Source organism: Corvus brachyrhynchos, unplaced genomic scaffold (genome assembly GCF_000691975.1).
Source record: "Corvus brachyrhynchos isolate BGI_N302 unplaced genomic scaffold, ASM69197v1 scaffold671, whole genome shotgun sequence".
Classification (NCBI taxonomy): Eukaryota; Metazoa; Chordata; class Aves; order Passeriformes; family Corvidae; genus Corvus; species Corvus brachyrhynchos.
Window position 1 is genome coordinate 2,358,002 of NW_008236441.1, and position 19,127 is coordinate 2,377,128.

Below are 19,127 nucleotides of genomic sequence, written 5' to 3' on the forward strand. Positions count from 1 at the left end.
CTGGGGTGAGGCGGCTGTGGGGAGCTGCCCCGGGCGTGTAGAGCAGAGACCCCGTCTGGTTACAAACGCTGTGCCCCGGCTGTGCCCCTGCCGGGTGTGCCCGGTGTACCGATGCCCACCCACCTGCTGGCGTTGCCTTCACGTTTGGTGGGTTTTCTCTCCACAGCTGACCCCCGAATTCACGCAGCGGCTGAATAACAAAATCAGGGAGCTACTGCAGCAGATGGAGAGGGGCCTCAAGTCCGCCGACCCTCATGACTGCACCGCGTACACGGGCTGGACAGGTAGGGTCGGATCCCAGGAAGCAGGAGCTCCCTGGAGCAGACTTCTAGATCAGGCCGTGGCAGACCATGGGGGGTTGGCCATTGGAATGGTCTCAGTAGATCCACGTCAAGAATGGCACTTCTTCTGCATGTTTTAGTCTATTAGAACAAGGGGATGTCTTTTTCAGGACTCTCCATTTTTGAAGCAGGTTTCAAGCTGCAGAGGGAAGACCACTGTCCTAGGGCAGGATTGTGTCTACTCTTGGTTAACAGTGCTGAACTTACGCAACAGAGAAAGCCATCACTTGCTTGAGAGTAGACATGGGAACCTTCAAAGGGTCAGGCTCCAAATCCAGCCACGGTGGGGATGATCACAACAAAACCAGTGCTCCATCCAGTGCTCCATGAAGTAGGAAGGTGTACGTGGTAGGTCATTTACCTGCAAGGAGTCCTTGTATCTTGCAGCAGTGAGCTAATGGCCTGAGATAATGTCCATCTTTTCTGTTCAGGCTGAATTTTATCTGATGACCTTGTCTGATTGGCAGATTGCTCCATTCCTGTTCCCCAAGTAGTGCCACTCCACTTAGTGAGCACTAGTTCTGCTCCAGTGCCTGTCGAAAGGAGCAGAAATGCTAATGTGAGTATAACAAAGTGTGGAAGCCTTCCTCACAGTAACTTGAGTGCAAAGCTTGCAGGAGCTTGTCTTTGTCCTATTCTGCATTTTCAGCCTGGTTTTCCTTCCTTGGGAATGTGCCCCACCTTTGCCTCCCTGTTTCTACACACTGGTGCCAGGGAGGACACACCTTTCTCTGTGCCCCATCTTTAGCTGCTGCTGTGTGCTTTGTCAGCTCTCCTGCCTTCTGCGCTGTGCCAGGCCCTATGGAGAGACCCTAGGATAGTTGAAATTAACTTCATGCTTGCTGCAAGATTCTTTTGCTGCTGCTTCTTTTCTCTTGGCAGTACACTGCAAGCTTAAATGGCAGCTTTCTACAGTACAGTCTGGGTGTGGCTGGCTTGCGTGTGGGTGCTGTGGAACTTAATGCCAGCAGTTTGCTTGAGAGAGTGGTGTTCACTAACGTTGCAGCTTGATGACAGTACTGCTAGGAACGTCTGCTTCAAAATTTTAGTAAGGCAGACAGGCACTGAGAGCACTCAAGAGCAGTTCATAAGAAATGCTAGGATGCCAGTATTAAATTCCAGCGTGGGAGATCACTGATTTCATCAGCTGCTGTCTTGGCAGCACTCTGCTCCTGCTGCCGGTGAATTTATACATTTCTGCTGAGTGCTGGCTGATTTCACCTTGGGAGACACATTCTGTTTTCCAGTCTGTGTGACCCTGTGCTGAGGTCCCCTCTGATGAAAAGCACTGCATGGATAAAGGTGGTCTTCAGTCACAATTGCAGAGTCTGCCCCTGGCCAGAAAATTCAGGAGAGAAAGCAGGAGGATAGTTGATGTTAGGAGTACTCTCAAAGTCTTTGGGGAGAAGGAAGACACCTTTCCCCAGAGGCCATGCTCCCCTTCTTAAGCTGGTCCTGAGGTACTTCACGTTGGGAAGTGACTGCAGTTATGAAACAGTGGTTGAGAACTCTGATAGGATTTCAGCTTGTTTTCATTTGGAAGGGAGTTTCTCTAGAGGGATTCTTCTATTTTCCTTCCAGATTCTTCTCTTTTCCTCAGTGGGCACACAGCCTTCTTGCCTTGGCTAATAGGAAAAAATCCATGGACAGATTTCCTGGAGGTCACAGCCAGCATGGTAAAGTTTGCAGATGTTAGACTATAACTTTGTCACCCTACCTTCTTTTCCAATCCTAGCTATATTAATTTATTCAGAGCTGGTTTCCAGAGACAAAATTAATTGGGCCAAGGCAGCAGTTTTTTCCTGTGATTGCTTGTGTAGGAAAGGCTTGTTGAGGATCTCCTCATGTAAATCATTGCCCAGCAGTCTGAAACCAACCCTCACTATCGTGGCCGCTAACAAGAGAGATTTGAAATATGGCTCTCTTGGCACAAACTCTGCATGAAATGTAACATACTTGAGTGTACTACATTACACTCAGTAATATGCAGCATATGCTGGCGTTTTACTTTGGGGCTCGTTTCTTTCCCAACACACTTGAGAGAGCCCTGTTCCCCCAGTGTGTTTGTGCCAATGAAGCTACGGCTTTTTGGCATGTGAAGTTGGAGCAGAGGGAGGGAAGGAGTTAGATTTTCAGCTCAGAGGCAGTGAAAACACACTTTGGATCAAGATTATCCAGCATATGGCTGAGTGCCCTCAAAACATATTTGCATCAGCTTGTTACGTTCTCATTTAGTTCCCCACAGAGATCAGGGCCCCATAGGCAGTACCTGGTACGTGCCTGGGTACCAACCAGCCTCAGCTGTTGTGTTCCTCTGGCTTTTCATCAGTTTAGCAAGACAGCTGGAAGAGGTTTTTTCCTAATCTGTTTCACACTGTTGACTGAGGGAAGCTAAACTGCTCTAAGCTAATTTTGAGTCAGAAGCAGTTCAGATCCTGGTAGAAGCTCAGTGACCTCATCCATTTTCAAACAGATTAGCATGAGGATGCTGAGGAGTGCATACGTGCCTGTTGGTGGTTGTGGTAATGAAAAGGCCTTGCTCTGAAAACTGTCTTGTCTGGGAGCATAGATGATGGAAAGGGAATAATGGAAGGAAATTTATTCCTGTCACCAGCTGACTGCAGAAGCTAGGATGCTCCTGAGTCCAGTGCCTACTGGACTGTTGCATCATTCCAAGGTGATGAGGTGTATAAGAGAGAGATTCACCTTCCTCCACACTATGGTAGTGCATTTGGAATTTGTTTCCCGTGCAAGCATTCCCTTCTCTGGCAATGTCTTAGTCGTGGCTTTCAGCACTGGAGGGCCTCTGAAACAGCCCAGTGAGTCCAGCTGGCCTGCCCCATCCACAGCTTTTGCCTGGCCCATTAGCAAGTAGGGACAAGGAGCAGGGCTGTTTTCCTTTGAAAGGAAAGCCATGTAAGAATGGAATTATGACTGAACCAGTTCAGGAAAACTTCTGGAAAAGCACTTTCCATTCACTTCAGTGCAATATGTTCATTTTAACCTCAGAACCCAGAGAACTTGCATCCCTTTTAGTCTTGTTCAGAAAAATTGAAATCCTCAGCTAATCCCTACAGAACAAGAGAGAGTGAGGCTGCATTTGCTGAGAGATAATAGAGTACCTTGTGTCACTCACATAAACCACATTCCTGCCAAATGCTTGGCGGGTAGTTTTTGTGAAATTTCTGTTCTTGGCAATTGTGTTTGATTGGATGAGGCCCAGAGCAATGGCATGTAAATTTGAGGTTAACCTTCCTTTCAGAAGGTTGGAGCAGATCACCACTGATCCCTGCTAACGTAACCTGTTGTAGGATTTTGTGGTGGGGTAAAAAGTTTTGCAGAAGAAGCTTTGTTACCCAGGTTTTAAGGCAGGATAAATGCTTAGGCACCCTGAATAATATCCAGTGTTCCACAGTGCACTAGGAAGATAAGCTGCAAACTGGCTCCCCAACCAGTTCTGAACATGGACTTCCAGAGATGTCTCACTGTTGCATGCAGTATGGCTTTGGCATGCATTTAGGAGTGCAAGGTAACATCCCATGTGTCTGCACCAGAAAAGAAGCTAATTATCCTTTGAGCTGGGCAATAAAGCTGGGCCATCCGTGCTCTTTTACCCCATTCCTGAATTAATAAAATTACATCAGCTGTCTCACTAGACACCATCAGGTTTCATCACTGCAGAGATAGGTTTCTGCTTCTTCCCTCTGTGTTTGACATCCTGCTTTGAGGCTGCTGGCTGACTTACTGCTGTGGGTCAATGCAAGATCTCTGGGATCTTTATGACTCTAGATGGTCAGTTTGGAACAAAATATCCTCTTGCGGCAACCTCCTGCCCTTGATAGAAGAAGCACAGCTCAGCTCCTGAGGCAAGGAGGCATGTTCAGAACAGTCTAATGACGTAACTTGCTTGCAAAGAGAACTGCTGGGAATCCAACGAAGGAGTAAGTCTAAACTTGCAGAGAAGTTGAGGCACAGCTTCTCTTCGATCAACACAATGGTTATATGGATGAGATACTCTTTCTGCCTACTGCAGAGCTTTAGGTCACAAGCAAGACCTTTCCTGGTATTTCCATGGTGCCTGCTCTGTTGAAAGCAGTGGTTGCTGAAGTCAGGGTATCAGCACAAGCCAACTGGTGCAAACAATTCCATTTCTACTATGTACAGCACGTACTATTCTGCCCCACTCAAAAGAAATCTCTAATGCAAAGTAGCCCTCTGCACCTACCATACAGGAAGGTGAGAGGAGAGAGGTGCTTTTACTGTCTTTCTGAAGGTGTTGACTAAGCAGGCTTTGTGAGACATGGCAGAATTGACTTTTGCCTCCTGATTCCCTGCAGTGAGCAAGCATGTTGGGCATTGACACTCAACCCCAGTGTATTGACTTCCTGCATGCTGGAGGTAGCCGTTTCAGTCATCAGAGCCCTGTTGGTCTGTCAGTAGCACATGTTCAATGCAGCCCTGCACCATCAAGGACTCTCTGAGGCATTCCCCATCTCATTTGGCTCTGCAGCAGGGGCAAGAAGCAAAAAACGTGGACATCTAAGAAACTACAGAGAAGATGGTCCAGTAGTAAACAAATCAACAGAACAAAGCCCAGACATCTTTGGGAGTAGTGGGCCACAGGCAGCCACTGTATGGCAGTTCTGCTGGAAACAATCAGAGGTCACAAAAATAGGTCACATTTCCAACTGGGACACTGAACACAGATGTCCAGGGCACACAGAAATGAAGCAGATCCACAGCCTACCTAGCTCCATGTGTCTGGTGATGCTGTGTTTGTATACTACTTAAAGCATGCCAAACAAACAGCCAGCCAGTCAGCAAATCCTACCTGGTCAGTTGGGGTGAGGAGGATATTGGAGAGAGAGAGCTGTGGAAGAGCTTCTGCAGAGCAACACTACCTTAACTGAACCAAGGTCGCCAGGTGGATACTCTTGTGTCTCTAACCTGCACTGCCTCTGAAATACTCTGCCTGCATCTTGGCACACAGGTTAATGCAGATTATCCCCACCCAGGTGACTGTGTTTTGTATCCCTCTACATACACCTGTCAACATTGTCTCTTCATGCTTGTGCCTGCCCTCCTCTGTTGCCTTCCCTGCTCTGGGGCTCACAGGTGGCAACAGTGAGCAGCAAGCTGAAGGCAGCACTGCTTGCACCCTTCTGATCAGTTTGGGAGTAGGAATTCCTTGAGGAATAAATTAAGAAAACTGGCTTTAGATGCAGTTTATAAGACCTTTGGGTTTTAAATAAAAAGGAAAAATTAATTATTTGGGAAAGCAAATTCATCCTTTAGTACAGGTCAGTGGTATTTTGGGGTCTTTCCAAAGATGCTTGGGCCTGGGAGGAATGGGGGTGAGAAATGTTTTAAAAGAGGAGAGGCAAAGAAATCAGAGGAAAACAATGCTGATATTTACTTTCTAAGAATTCAATCCTAGCAGTGGTCTTGGCAGCATAGTTATGTGCATAATTAGGGTGGTGTGATGGTAGTGGGAATAGAAACTACTTTCAGAGCTAAAAGTTGTATATTAAAGCAGATATGAGTGCAAGTTGTGCTCAGACAGCTATCAGGCTAATAAGAGTCTAGAAGATGTGCTAGGTGCTAAATAAATCAAGGAGAGTCACTTGACATTTTCTAGCTGGAAAAGGAAGGTTCCCCTTCAAAGAAGGGCTTCATTTCCAGATCCTTATAGACCTGAGTGATGGCATTGTACAGCTGAGCTCTCTCTAGAACTGCTAGCACTGAATTGCTTAGAGAGAGGGCAAGGTTATTAGCTGCAGCAGGAAATGGGAATTTTATACATAATATACATGTGGAATTGAATTGTCTGTAGCATGAAGCTTTGGCAATTACCCATGCAAAAAGAGAAAATTATCTAAGTTTGAAATTGTAAGGTAATTTTGCAGCACGCTTCCCCCATTGACCTTAACACATCAGAATCTGCAGAGGCTGGCTCTATTAATTTGGGCTTAATGCAGGACCTGAGTCTTCTTAGAAATTATTACTGGTAAGGGGAGAAATAAGCTCTTCTCAAAGTGATGTAGGCTAGTAGCTTTCTTAGTGCAGGTTTGAGGATGGCTCCCAGATCAGAAGGATGGTTCAAGTGTGACAGACCTCTCAGGCACAGACTTACTGAGGATTCCTCAGTTACGTACTAAAAGCTTCAAGATCTGAGTGAAGACAAGGCAGACAGAGGCAAAGGACAGCAATTGATGTGACTGCTTAGTAGCAGAATTGTTTTTGTAGCTGTCCAGTCCATTGGAAACCTCTAGTGAGGACCATGCAGACTTTTCTAGTATTCCAGGCAGCTGTTTGTGTTTCAGACAAGGGCTCATCTCATGAGTTATGTGCTGCAGAGGAGAATTGGGCAGTCCCTTTTTTTCATTTTTCTAGGATGCATCAGTCCTTGCTATAGGGCTTGGGACTTGCTCAACAGCAGGAGATGATGTCCAGGGAACTGTAACAACCTTGCCAGTGCTTCCCAGTGGAAGGGAATTAAAAAAAAAAAATAGAAGGAAACAAAAAAAGAGTCAAGTAGGATGTCTGGATGTCTTAAGGGTGCTGTTTCTCAGTGCTGATGGTGTGTGACTTTTTTTTAACAATCCAATCCAAGCTAAGTGACCCAACCCCTTTCCCCCTAAGCGTGGGGAAAAAATAGAGAGGGTGACAACTCAGTTCTGCTCTGTCACAAGTACCATCTGCCCAAAGATGATTTATTTTTCCCCTTCACTGTTGAGCACAGGTGCAGCGTATGGATTTAGGTGGATTTGTCTAGGTCTCATCCTTTGCTCCTTGCTACTAAAATTGTATGTAATTGTATACAATATTTTATGCAATTCTGTGCTGTTCTCCAGGCCTTCCTGGGTCAGACCCTGCTGTTGTCTTGACCTGCCATCCACTCGCAAGCTGCATCAAGTACAAGGAGATGACAAAGCAGGAAAGGACGCTGTGGGTTATGTCCCTGGATGTGCCTGAGAAGTCTGTCTGTAAGGCTTATGCCCTGGATGAGGGCCAAGGCAGACTTTTAGGTTCATTGAAGTAACAGAGCAAACCTTTCTAATGCAACCCTTATGTTCCTTCTGCAGGCATTGCTTTGCTGTATTTGCACTTGTATGATGTGTATGGAGACCCGGCCTACCTTCAGGTGGCTCATGAATATGTGAAGAAGAGCCTGAGATGCATGACCAGGCGATCCATCACTTTTCTGTGTGGTGATGCTGGGCCCCTGGCAGTGGCTGCTGTCATCTACCACAAGCTGCAGAACCAGAAGCAGGCAGAAGACTACATCATCCGGTAAAATACTTGGTTATGTCTTTGACCTGGCCTTCCTCTTGCTCACAGAGCTGGTCTGGGCTTGTATGAGGCTCTCTGACAGAAGTGAATGCATTTTGTTGCAGTCTTGTGTGAGAAGTAATCCAGTAACTTAGCAAGGCAGCAAAAACTTTTCCTGCCCTGGTAAAAGAGGTGGTTTAAGGACAATCACATTTGCATGGCAGCCTGCAGGCTGGGGAGCAAGGATATTGTTCAGCTGGTATTGCAATCTTAAAAATAATTCTGATAAACACAGGAAGAAAAGAGTGCCAAAATTAAAAACAAAACAAAAGAACCCAGAAGGTGGGGTTTGGTGTTTTTTGAGAACATTTTAATTTAGCTTTACAGTCATTTTGATGAAAAGGAAAAATGTGGTGAGATTATTAGATTTAATTTTGGCACTTGCTTCCACTTGCTCTTTATTAGTTGTCTTTGACTTAAACCTAAGATTGACAGCATCCCTTTCAACTGCAGAATGCAGCTGGTTATGATTCATTTATTTCTATTTCCTGCCTTTCCTCGACTGTTTTCACATGCATTTTTGTTGGGTACTTAAGACAAGAAAAGGACAAACAAGCAGTCCTACATCAGCATGTGGCAGAGGAAGGAAAACAGTTAAAGAGATGCAGTTGCAAGCTTTTCTCAATTAAGTGAGATGGGTTTTAAGAAGGTGAGAAGGAGCCCTTTAGAGAGTTTCCATTCATATGTGATCAGCGCAAAGAAAGACAAAACCCCTGGTGCTTCAAAACAGCCATGGACAAGTGATACATAATAGCAATTAGAAAAAGCCACAGGTGGGAATCAGAGGTATCTGTATGGTTTGGGCACCAACTTCCCACTCCCTTAACTAAGAATAGCTTCTGGTTTATGTGGATACAATCAGTCTGAGGACAAAACTCTCTTCTTTATTCTGGTAATAATCTGTGGGTTAGATTTTGCTTTGATAAAGTGGCAAATCTCACTATGATTAACATATTTGCTAACAAGAAGGGAACTAATCTGTCAAACGGTACTGGCAAACAGACTTATGCATTGAGTTGTGCTCAATGCATAAGCCCCAGGTTGTAAAAACAATCCCTAATTCATGTTTTCTTGCTGAGGTCTCCCCTCCCCATATCCCTCTTGTTCTGCCTATGGTTTGGTGGCAGAATGGAATCTCGTGATTAATTTTGCACTGCCATCTAATGGTATAATAAAGGCAGAACGTTGGAACTTGGTTTCTTCATACATCTGCAAGGAGGAAAACAGAAAAATGTGGCTTTCTCAAATGAACAGTTACACTGTCCTTACTCTGCCACCAATTCCCAGAGCAGTTAGCCTGACTGTGCTCCTTTAAAACAGAGTATTTCTTTGAGAAGTAGTTCCCTTAATCAAAACTCCTAAATGGTTTCTGAGTAGGCTGTTTAGTTACAGAACAGTTGCTAAGCTGTGCAGTGCAAGTGCATAGAAAGAGCGCTTCTGTCAGTGCTGTGGAGAAGAAGGACCTCTCTGCATTTTGTCCTCTGTCTGTTAAAGCACCTCATCTTTACAGAGCCAGTGGAGAGAACCCATCAGCCAGGTTTTACTTGCAGTGGTAGAGACAGAAGCTTGCTTTTTCCTAAGTGAGTTCATGACCAAAAAATGTGCTTTTATGCTCTAGAGAGACTAATATTTCAGGGCAGCCTATTTTCCAAGAGCCTGTGAAAATCTGAGCCATGTTCTAGGAGCCCTCTTTTTCCTGTCACCTCCCACCAATTCAGAAGGTCAAAGCTTTGCTTTCAGAGCCAATGGCGTACAAAAATCCCATTTTTCTCTACAGTTGCCTTGATTTCCCCCTGTTCAGAAACTGCCAATTGTTGACAGTTGAGGTAGTAGGCTGATAATGTGAATAGGAGTGGCTCTTCCTTTCAGAGACCTTGATTTACCCCACACACCTGAGAAATGCATTCTGCATGCAATCAGTCTGGCAGCATCCCAGGCATCTCTTTTTGAATGCATGACCACATTTCAAAAACAGCAAAAACTACTGGCAGGCTTCCTCCCCTGATAATTCTGCTTGAAAAGCAGTTAGAGGTAAAGCAGTAATGCACAAAGAACAAGAACAGTAGCTCCAGTTGCTCCAGATTTCCCCACAAAAAGAAGATATCACATCCAGAACTGAGAAAATCCCTACCACTGGTATTACAATTCACGCATCCATCCATTCCTTCTATTTCACCTGACATTCTCAGAGCTGAACAACATCACCAGCCAGCTTCTCTTCTGGCCAGCCTGCTGCTGGGCAGAGTCTATCTGTCCAGACATCTCCTTGGAAACCCTCTTCATCTGCCTTTCTTGGCCTTGGAGGCAGGTGCCATGAGGAGGCAGCAGGCCTTTCCTTTCAGCTCCCGCAGATGAGAGAGGAACCCGTGCCTTGGGTGTAAAGTCTGTCTCTTGGGTTTAGTCTGTGAGAAAGAAACCTCTCCCATGGAGCAGTCCACATGTCAAGTGGTACAAGAGCCAGTCCACCCTGAGACACTGCTCCCTCCTTTCTCCTTCAATATCCCTACTCACTTTGAGTCCAGTTCCAAGGCAAAGTTTCCTGCCATGAGAAGTCACAGCCCAGCATCCTCTCTACTTGAGACTATTTGGTTGCTTCTTTACTTTGCAACACATTGTTGCAAAGTCCCTGGAGTCCAGGGAGCAAAGGCTGCCAAGGCACCTTTTCTGTTCTTCACGCTGCTATTAGGAGGAAGCCCAGCACACACAGGGCTTTTCCTGGCTGGTTTCACAGCAGGAAGCAGTCAGGGAACAGTCTTAAAGCCACTTATGCTGGTATTTTAAAAGTGATGGCACTTTTCAGATTGCTGTTTTAGAGGTGAACAGAAAAATAAAGCCAAATCCAGTCACACTGCTGCCTGCTGCCCTGATAGGGAAGGACATCCAGTCTTTCTGGAAGTGTGATGAGAGGTAAAACAAAGGAGAAATTGCATCAAGAGTGAATTGGGCTACAAAGCACCAGTGTGAAGCACTGACAGTCTCTGTTAGCATTATAGGAATATCACCAGCTTTACAATATCATGATAGAAAACTGGCAAAGAAAATACTTGACTGCAGCAGACCTCACTCTGCACCTGGCCTGGTGCCAGCCAAGTTGTCCTCAGACAGCCACAGCACTCCCACTTTGCTAAGCTGTCCTCACTGCTGCTCAGTTCTCCCTAGAGAACATTCCTTCCATGTGCCATGGCAGCTTGATGTTAAACAACATGTGTAGCTCCACCTCTTACTTAGATTTTTAGCTCATGGAGACACCTCTTTCTCACCTGACAGCATAGCCCAGGCTATTTGCAGGCATGGAGAGAAAGGGGCTTTTTTATCAGGACTTATGAGCATAAGGGGTGAGATTGTTCCACATACCATTAGTACTAGTTTGACTTTCTACTATTCCTTAAGCAGCTAAATTAGAAGGCTAGCCATTTAAATTGAAAGTAGTGATTTTTGGCAGAGTATCTGCCTTGCCAACTACATCACAAGGAGATGATGGTGGGCAGCCTTTCCTGAGCAGTCAACAGCTTTATGCTGACCATTTCTTTCAGCCCAGGTTTCCCCTCAAGTAGCTTTCCAAGCTGGTGCTCTAAAACCGAAGCACGTAGTATGAGTGCCCTGTGAACAGCTGAGCAGACTGAAGCAATCAGCCAAACAAAAGGCAGAGAGGAAGGGGTGATTCTGCACCTTGCGCAGCTGGAAGGCTGAGAGCCAGAGCCCGGCCTGACAACTCCCAGGGCACAGACAGCATGAAGGAATGAACCATGGTTTTGAGCTCCAGTCTTAGTGCTTGTTTACATGACTTTGAGTGTCATCTCATCTTCCCCATGTGAATTTTTCATCGTAGTTTGCTCCACCTACACAAAGCTGACCCACGATTGCCAGATGAACTGCTCTACGGGCGCATGGGCTATCTCTCTGCACTGATATTTGTGAACAAGCACTTTGGAGAGGAAAAGATCCCTCAAAGTCACATTCAGCAGGTACTGTGCTTTTTGCTGATTTGTTATCTGTCTCTTCCCATGCAACTCACCTTTGGGCAGGTAAAAATCAATGCTAGATGTAAGGAACTCTGGCAATAAGGGAGAAATCATGGTATACCTGCTCTTCTTCCAAAGGGACAAAGCACCACATGTCCCCCACTTACCATGTAAATCCATAGGCAGTACTGGACTGGCATACATTTCATTCTACCCTCTGCTTGGGCAGAAAAACAAATCTCGTTCTGTGTCCCAATACTCACTGTGCTGTGTCCAAGACAGCAACGTTTCCTTCACCCACATTTGTTCCCATCAACAGGTCTGTGAAGCAGTTGTAGCATCAGGAGAGAGCTTAGCCAAAAAGAGGAACTTCACAGCAAAGAGCCCACTCATGTATGAGTGGTACCAGGAGTACTATGTAGGAGCAGCCCATGGTTTGGCTGGGATTTACTACTATCTCATGCAGGTAAGAGACATGAGGGGAGAGGCCCTTAGCAGCTGTTTCACATTTCTTTGAACAAGCAACAGCATTTGAATTGGCTCTTGGTAATACCAAACTGGGAAAGATACCTTGTTTGATGGGCTTACTCTTGTGTTTATCATGCATTTCCAATTGTAAGGGTTTTCTTCAAATCTAAGATTGAATCTCCGACCTTGGAGATCTGTGGAGAAATGTGACCTGTGTTAACCAGCAGTGTCACGTACTGGAGGCCTGTGGCTCAGCTGGGTCTGAGTTTCTCCCTCATGTATAAAGTATTCACATTTGTTAGTATCTGCTGGCTGGCTCCCTGCATTTTCTGAGATGGTTACTTGGAGCAGTGTTAGATCATTAGAGTGATTTTTTTTCTCTGACAGAAAAGCAAGGTGAAAGAAATTGAGCTCATAGTAGGAAAGTGGGAAATGCCTTTGTATCCAAAGCAGAACCTGTTTCTAAATATGAAAGAGGTGGGAGTTTGATAAAGGAACTGAGTTCTGCAGTGCCTGAAGCAGGCAGAGCAGCAAGATAAGAGGCTGGGAGATGCAGTACCCCTTTGTTTTGATGATTTCTCACTATTTTGCACAACTCACTGGAGCTCTGTCAATATTCCCTTTTCTGGCTCTGAAAAAAATGAGGATGATAATTCCCCTATGTGGGTCCCTTTGTGCATATATTTACAGTGCTTAAGCGCTTAGAAAAATAACAGTAATAAATAACATTGAATTTTTTTAAAGAATCGAGAGCACCCATGAGCAACGCAAATTATTTTGGTCTAGAAATAGTCTATAATCTTTTATTAGACATAACTCTCAGAGCAGGTGGAAAAGGAAGCCACCAGGTTTCGAGTATTTGAGCTTTCCTTCAGGACTGTCAAAGTTAAAGTCCATATACAGGATCAGTAGAACTCCTGTGAATATGACTCTCTTCTGTGGCTCAGAGAGAAAGGGGTGGTTGGTGGTTTTTAAGTAGAAGATTTGGCAAGAGGAGGATGCAATGTGGTTATTGCCCAGGAGCACAGAATAGCTAGCTAGGAGCAGGGGAGACAGCGATGTGCTGTGAGCCCAAATTTGTACCAAGTCCCTGAGCTTGTTCCCAAATGGCTGTTTTAAATAATTTTAAGTGTAAGTCTCCCATAAAATACTGCATGGGCTTTATGCTTCTCTGCTGTATGAAGTACAAGGAGCTTGGATCAGCCAAGCATGATGCACAAAAAGCCTTGGGAGAAGCAAGTGAAATATGGAGAGGAGAACATCTTTTATCTCTAATGGTTTTACAGCACAAGTATTGATTTTTAATTTTCCACTTACCAGTCTGGGAACAATGTGATCCTTAGATGAGAGTTCTCATTGCAGTCTGCCATGGGAAATTAGAACTGCACAGATTTCATGTGGGTCAGTGTCATTGCTCCACATGAAGAGAACACTGAAGCCACTGCCTTGCTTCTATCTGAGGCCAGCAGTGAAGTCAGCCTCTTGGTATTACCCAGCACCATCTATGAAGATACAGAATTGCAGCCTGCCAGCTGGGCTGAGATGCTCTAGATGCTAGGAATCATCCTTAATACTGATTTTAGACAGTTATCTCTTTACTTCAGATCTGGGTACTTGAAGCTGTTCCTGCTCATCTTTAGGAAAAGCAGCAGCAAGCTCTCTTGCTTAGAGGACCGGGTGACATGCTAGGGACAGTCTTTGTTTCTGGGATGCAAGGGCAAGACTGGAAATAAGTCCCTGCCAAAAGGCAGAGCAGCTAGGGGCTGAGTGGGTAATGTGAAGTGTGAAAGCCTGAATCAAAGCAATTACTTAATTTACAAGGAGCAAGAGGGAATGTAGACTTTGTTTCCACCTTTTGGGCAGACCTTGGGTCTCTTAAGGACAGACAGAATGGTAATTCTCCCTGATTTAAATGTTTTCTCTCTCTTAGCCTGGCTTTGGAGTGAGCCAAGTAAAGCTGCACAACACAGTCAAGCCCAGTGTGGACTATGTCTGCCAGCTCAAGTTTCCATCTGGGAATTACCCTCCATGTATCGGTGACACCAGAGACCTACTCGTCCACTGGTGCCATGGAGCACCAGGTGTAATCTACATGCTTGTCCAGGCGTACAAGGTACCAGAAACCTTGCAAAGGTCCTTTAGAGACCCCTAAATGTGAAACTTCCTCTGGAGAAGATGCTGGGAGACCCCCCTTGCCTGGAAGTAGGATGGCTTGTTACAGTGAAATCACCCCACAGGAACCACCGCCTGATACAGAAATTAATCTTTTAAAAAAATGTTTCTGAAAATATCCATCAGTTTTGTGGGCTGCCCTGTTGCAGGTGATGGATGGTGACAACTAGTTATGTGTGAAGTAATGGTCTTACATCCCCACCTCATGATATCAAAAATATCCTCCTTACAAGTAAACAGCAAAGTCACTTCAGCAGGCTACCCAAGCCTCTGCATCCCACAGGGATGCTCTTTGTTTGGAGGACATTGCCTCAGCAAGGACGACTATTTCTTGTCTCTGCAGGTCTTTGGGGAGCAGCAGTACCTGAATGATGCCCTGCAGTGCGCAGAAGTGATCTGGCAGCACGGGTTACTGAAGAAAGGCTACGGGCTATGCCATGGGACAGCTGGCAATGCTTATGCCTTCCTGGCACTGTACAACCTCACTCAGAACATGAAATACCTCTACAGGGCCTGCAAGGTAAGAGCTTGTGTGGGGCAGTAGAACAGCTTATTCACTTCTGCCTTCTACATCACTGCCTTGGCCTTTGAAACACAATTTCTAGTGGGGCAGACATGCGGCTAGATCTGACCATCTGCACCATAGTCCTTCAGCAGTGCAATCACTGTCTGACAGCCTGTACAGAAGGGATTTCCCTTAGTAGCCTTGCTCTGCAAGGGGTAACGTGAGGACAAGGGATAGTATTTTCTTTTCAAGATTTGCCTTTAACCAAATTTGAACATTTTTTGTACCTCTTTTCTCAGTTTGCAGAGTGGTGTTTAAGCAGTAAACAGCAAAGTCACTCCAGCAGGAGACCCAAGCCTCTGCATCCCACAGGGATGCTCTTTGTTTGGAGGACATTGCCTCAGCAAGGACGACTATTTCTTGTCTCTGCAGGTCTTTGGGGAGCAGCAGTACCTGAATGATGCCCTGCAGTGCGCAGAAGTGATCTGGCAGCACGGGTTACTGAAGAAAGGCTACGGGCTATGCCATGGGACAGCTGGCAATGCTTATGCCTTCCTAGCACTGTACAACCTCACTCAGAACATGAAATACCTCTACAGGGCCTGCAAGGTAAGAGCTTGTGTGGGGCAGTAGAACAGCTTATTCACTTCTGCCTTCTACATCACTGCCTTGGCCTTTGAAACACAATTTCTAGTGGGGCAGACATGCGGCTAGATCTGACCATCTGCACCATAGTCCTTCAGCAGTGCAATCACTGTCTGACAGCCTGTACAGAAGGGATTTCCCTTAGTAGCCTTGCTCTGCAAGGGGTAACGTGAGGACAAGGGATAGTATTTTCTTTTCAAGATTTGCCTTTAACCAAATTTGAACTTTTTTTGTACCTCTTTTCTCAGTTTGCAGAGTGGTGTTTAAGCTATGGCCAACATGGGTGCCGGACTCCAGACACACCATTCTCTCTCTTTGAAGGTAATCTTGGTCTCTAGCCTTGTGTTTTGCTCCTGGATCTAAGCTGGTACCAAGGAAAACCAAATACACTTTTCACTGGAGTCTTTGCAAGACTCAGTGTAGAGGATGGAAAGGAAACTGTACTCACTGGGGTTTTTTTACCCTTTCCCAGAAGCAGTCTCCCTGTAGCACAGGCTAATGTCTTAGCTGGAGCATCTTGTCCCCTTAGGCTTCCTGCACAGATTTTGCATACAGATCTCAAGAGGAATTCTTTCATGGCTACAGGCCTCCTTTTGGTTATTTGTAGCCTGGCTTCTCAGACAGTCTCTCTTCTGTACATTTTTAAGGATTGAAATCCTTCATGAGTGTTCCAGTTTGATTCTAAAGCTGAGGAACAAATGGGCCTGCTTTTATGGACTTATTGGCTCCTATGGCACTTTGTGCCTCCTGCTAATGGCTCCCCCCAAATCCACCATCAGCAGGTATGGCTGAAGGAGCTAACCTAAATTTCCCCAAGCTGTTGCAGGCCAAGGGACAACAGCAGTTCCATCAGTGATGACCTTGGGCAGCAGTGTCGCAAGGACCAGAGTTTCACAAAGCTGCCCAGTGTTGAACTTGTGGGTTGGTAAAGCAGAAGGGAGGGAGCTGGAGTGGGGAAAAGACCCATCGTGTTTTCCCACGTGCTTTTCAACATTTGATTAACTTCAAAATGCTTTTCCCCACTGAAGTACCAAAGTTGCTCGGGAAACCTGGGCTCAGACCTCGAAAATTATTTAGGACCTTTTCTTCTGTCTTCATCATTCATTCACCCCCTGGAAAAACTGAGAAAAAACTGAGAAAAATGGTGCCCAAAGGGAATTTCTCTGAAGCACAGTGTTTTTTTACCCTCAGGAATGGCTGGAACGATTTACTTTCTTGCTGACCTGCTGGTGCCTACCAAGGCCAAGTTCCCTGCGTTTGAACTCTGAATCCTGCTTGGCAGTTTGCTGCCTGTATCCTTCTGCACTTGGAAACACAGTTCAAGGCTGCTTTCTCCTTTTTCCAGACTCATCCTTGTTCGCCTAACTGAACGTAAATCCATCCTCCTGAGGGCATGCTGAGTTCTCTAACATTTCTAGTTGTCTCATTACATTGTTTCGATTTAAAAGACAGAATGTAGATTTTGCTGGTGTCCCTTAAAAATGCAGGGCTGCAGGTGGGAGCAGGGAGAACTGTACAGAATTTTGTTGGCTACAGAGTTTTGCTATTTCCTGTATCCCATTTCTTGGGAAGAAGTTTTCTGTTGAATGTAACCTGGGCTATTTAACTTCTTTTTGTGCTAACAAATAGTTGCAGGAATTTAGCTGCCTTTTGAAAACAACAGATGGAAAACTGAAACTGTTGCCCTGGAAGTTGTTTACAAGTGTCTTCCTTCTGAGCACCCAGAGAGCAGATGGTTCAGTATCTGGGCTGTGCCACATGAAGCGAATGTGATGGACTGTGGAGTCTTATATATATTTTTAATATCTTATTGCAACTGGCAGAGCTGGAACTGACATGCCAAAGGCTTGTCCTGAGTTTGCACCTATCTGCTCTAAAGGCAAAGGCTATGTATAGCTCTTCTGTGCATTTGTTCCAGTGACAGACAAGTAATCCACTGCCATCTTACATTAAACCTTGCTAGTCTGTTGGTCATCCAATGGCAAACACCAGTCCAAAAGTGAGCTAAGCATGCTTGCCTTTTGTGGTCTCTTCTGGTTACCTTTGAGAGTTTGTTTTGCAGTCTTTATTTAAATTTGTGTATTAGGTGGTGCCAGGTGCCCACCAGGAGCAACAAGGGAAAAGAAATGTACCCCACTGAGTTCTGTTAGTGTTTAACTTATTAGCTGTATAGATGTTATTTACATGTTTTCTTTTATAAGCTTTCCCAAACCTGGATAATTTGAATCACTTGTTTGCCATGCTAGTGCTTGTTGTAGTTTGATTTGCAACCACACATCTACACAACTGGAAAATCTGCACTAGGTTAACTGGCTTTGATGTGTCAGGCAGATCAGGTACTTGCAGGGGGTAAATCTGCTTTTCCATCGTTAGCTGATGCTGCACCAATTTGCAGAAATTTGGGACATGTAAAAAACTGTAAACCACTTTCTTAGCACTAAAGAAACACATGAGCTAAACACTGAGCTCAGGGAAGTTTACAGATGCAGCCACACAGCTTTGTGCTGTTTGAGGGTAGCTCCTCAGCCTGCACCCAATGTGGCCATGGGTTTTGATCTTTCAAGGGCTGAGCTGCTGAGTGCCTCAGGCCCCATAAGAGCAGGGGAGAAGTAGCAGGGCAGCACAGCCACACTTGTGGACCAGCAATGGCAAAGCAGGACCACCAAACGTGGCACGGTTACACTCAGACGTGTACACGGAGCAGCCGATCCCCAGTGGCATAGGCAGCCCCTTGAGAACCTCCTGGATAGGCAGAGAGTAGAAACCAGCCCTGGAAGGCTGGCTTGTTTCCTCAAAGCCCATGCTTCTGCTGCCCTCATAGGTTTCTGAAAGTCCATCAAAAGACAGCCTGAGTTGCAGAAAATCTCATCTCCTTGAGGCTGGGCATCCCTGTCAGAAGCCTTAGGCTCATGTGGAATCAGCAGCAGGCATCCCCTATCATTCATAGGACCTAAGCAGCACAGGAGAAGCAGAGAGGAGTTGCCTAATCAAACAGTATTTGAAGTTACCTCCCACCTTGGCTGGTGTGATGGCAGTGCAGGGACACTGCTCTGAGCCCGGGTTTCTCCTGGGCACCACTTCTGTAAAAGAAGATGGTTTGTGCAGCCTGGGTCATGGTGGCGTGAGAGCATAATGTCCCAGGGTTTGTACATTGATCAGGAGAGCATCAGGGCCATGTGTACAACTGCTACGTGGAGCACTTTCTAATAAAAATGCTGAAACAACCAAACTTTGGGTTATTTTTACCCCTTGCTTTATAACCAGGATTCATGTCTGAAGAGATCAACATATGCCACAACAGCTGTGCTGGCAGCTCCTGGAGGCTCAGTGGCCTTCCAGCCACCCTGAGTGTTAAGAGTATTTCATAGTTTTCCCTCATCTCCAGTCCATCAGGGCCAGTCCTGGGCTTTCCCTTGCAGGCTGTTCTTTAATCCCAGGGCATCATTTTGCACTGCTGTCTCCATCCAAGGCTGCATCCTCCCTCTGTGGCTTCCATTGGAGACCACAGTTACTCTTAATTGCACCAAAATACACCTGTGCACAGTGCTGGCCACCAAAAGGAAGAGGTGGATCCTCCCAGGAAAGTACCCTCCTGCTTAATGAAAGGAGGAATAGGGCTGTCCAGCAGTACAGGCTTGAAGACCAAGCTGTCAGGAGTGGTACGGATAAAGGTGATCCCGCCCTCCAGCACAACCATATATT

General features: G+C 45.7%; 1 protein-coding gene across 1 annotated transcript; it reads left to right on the forward strand.

Annotated features, from left to right (window-relative positions):
• Window positions 1-4: 4 nt before the first annotated feature.
• On the forward strand, window positions 5-18,654 carry LANCL1 (LanC like 1; the record flags this gene model as incomplete). The annotated part of the gene is made up of 8 exons (XM_017747099.1): window positions 5-284; window positions 7,427-7,634; window positions 11,503-11,638; window positions 11,955-12,101; window positions 14,034-14,216; window positions 14,619-14,795; window positions 15,674-15,746; window positions 16,617-18,654. Coding segments are annotated over 8 exons (1,281 nt in total), but the record flags the coding sequence as incomplete, so codon positions are not given.
• Between the last annotated feature and the right edge of the window lie 473 nt (window positions 18,655-19,127).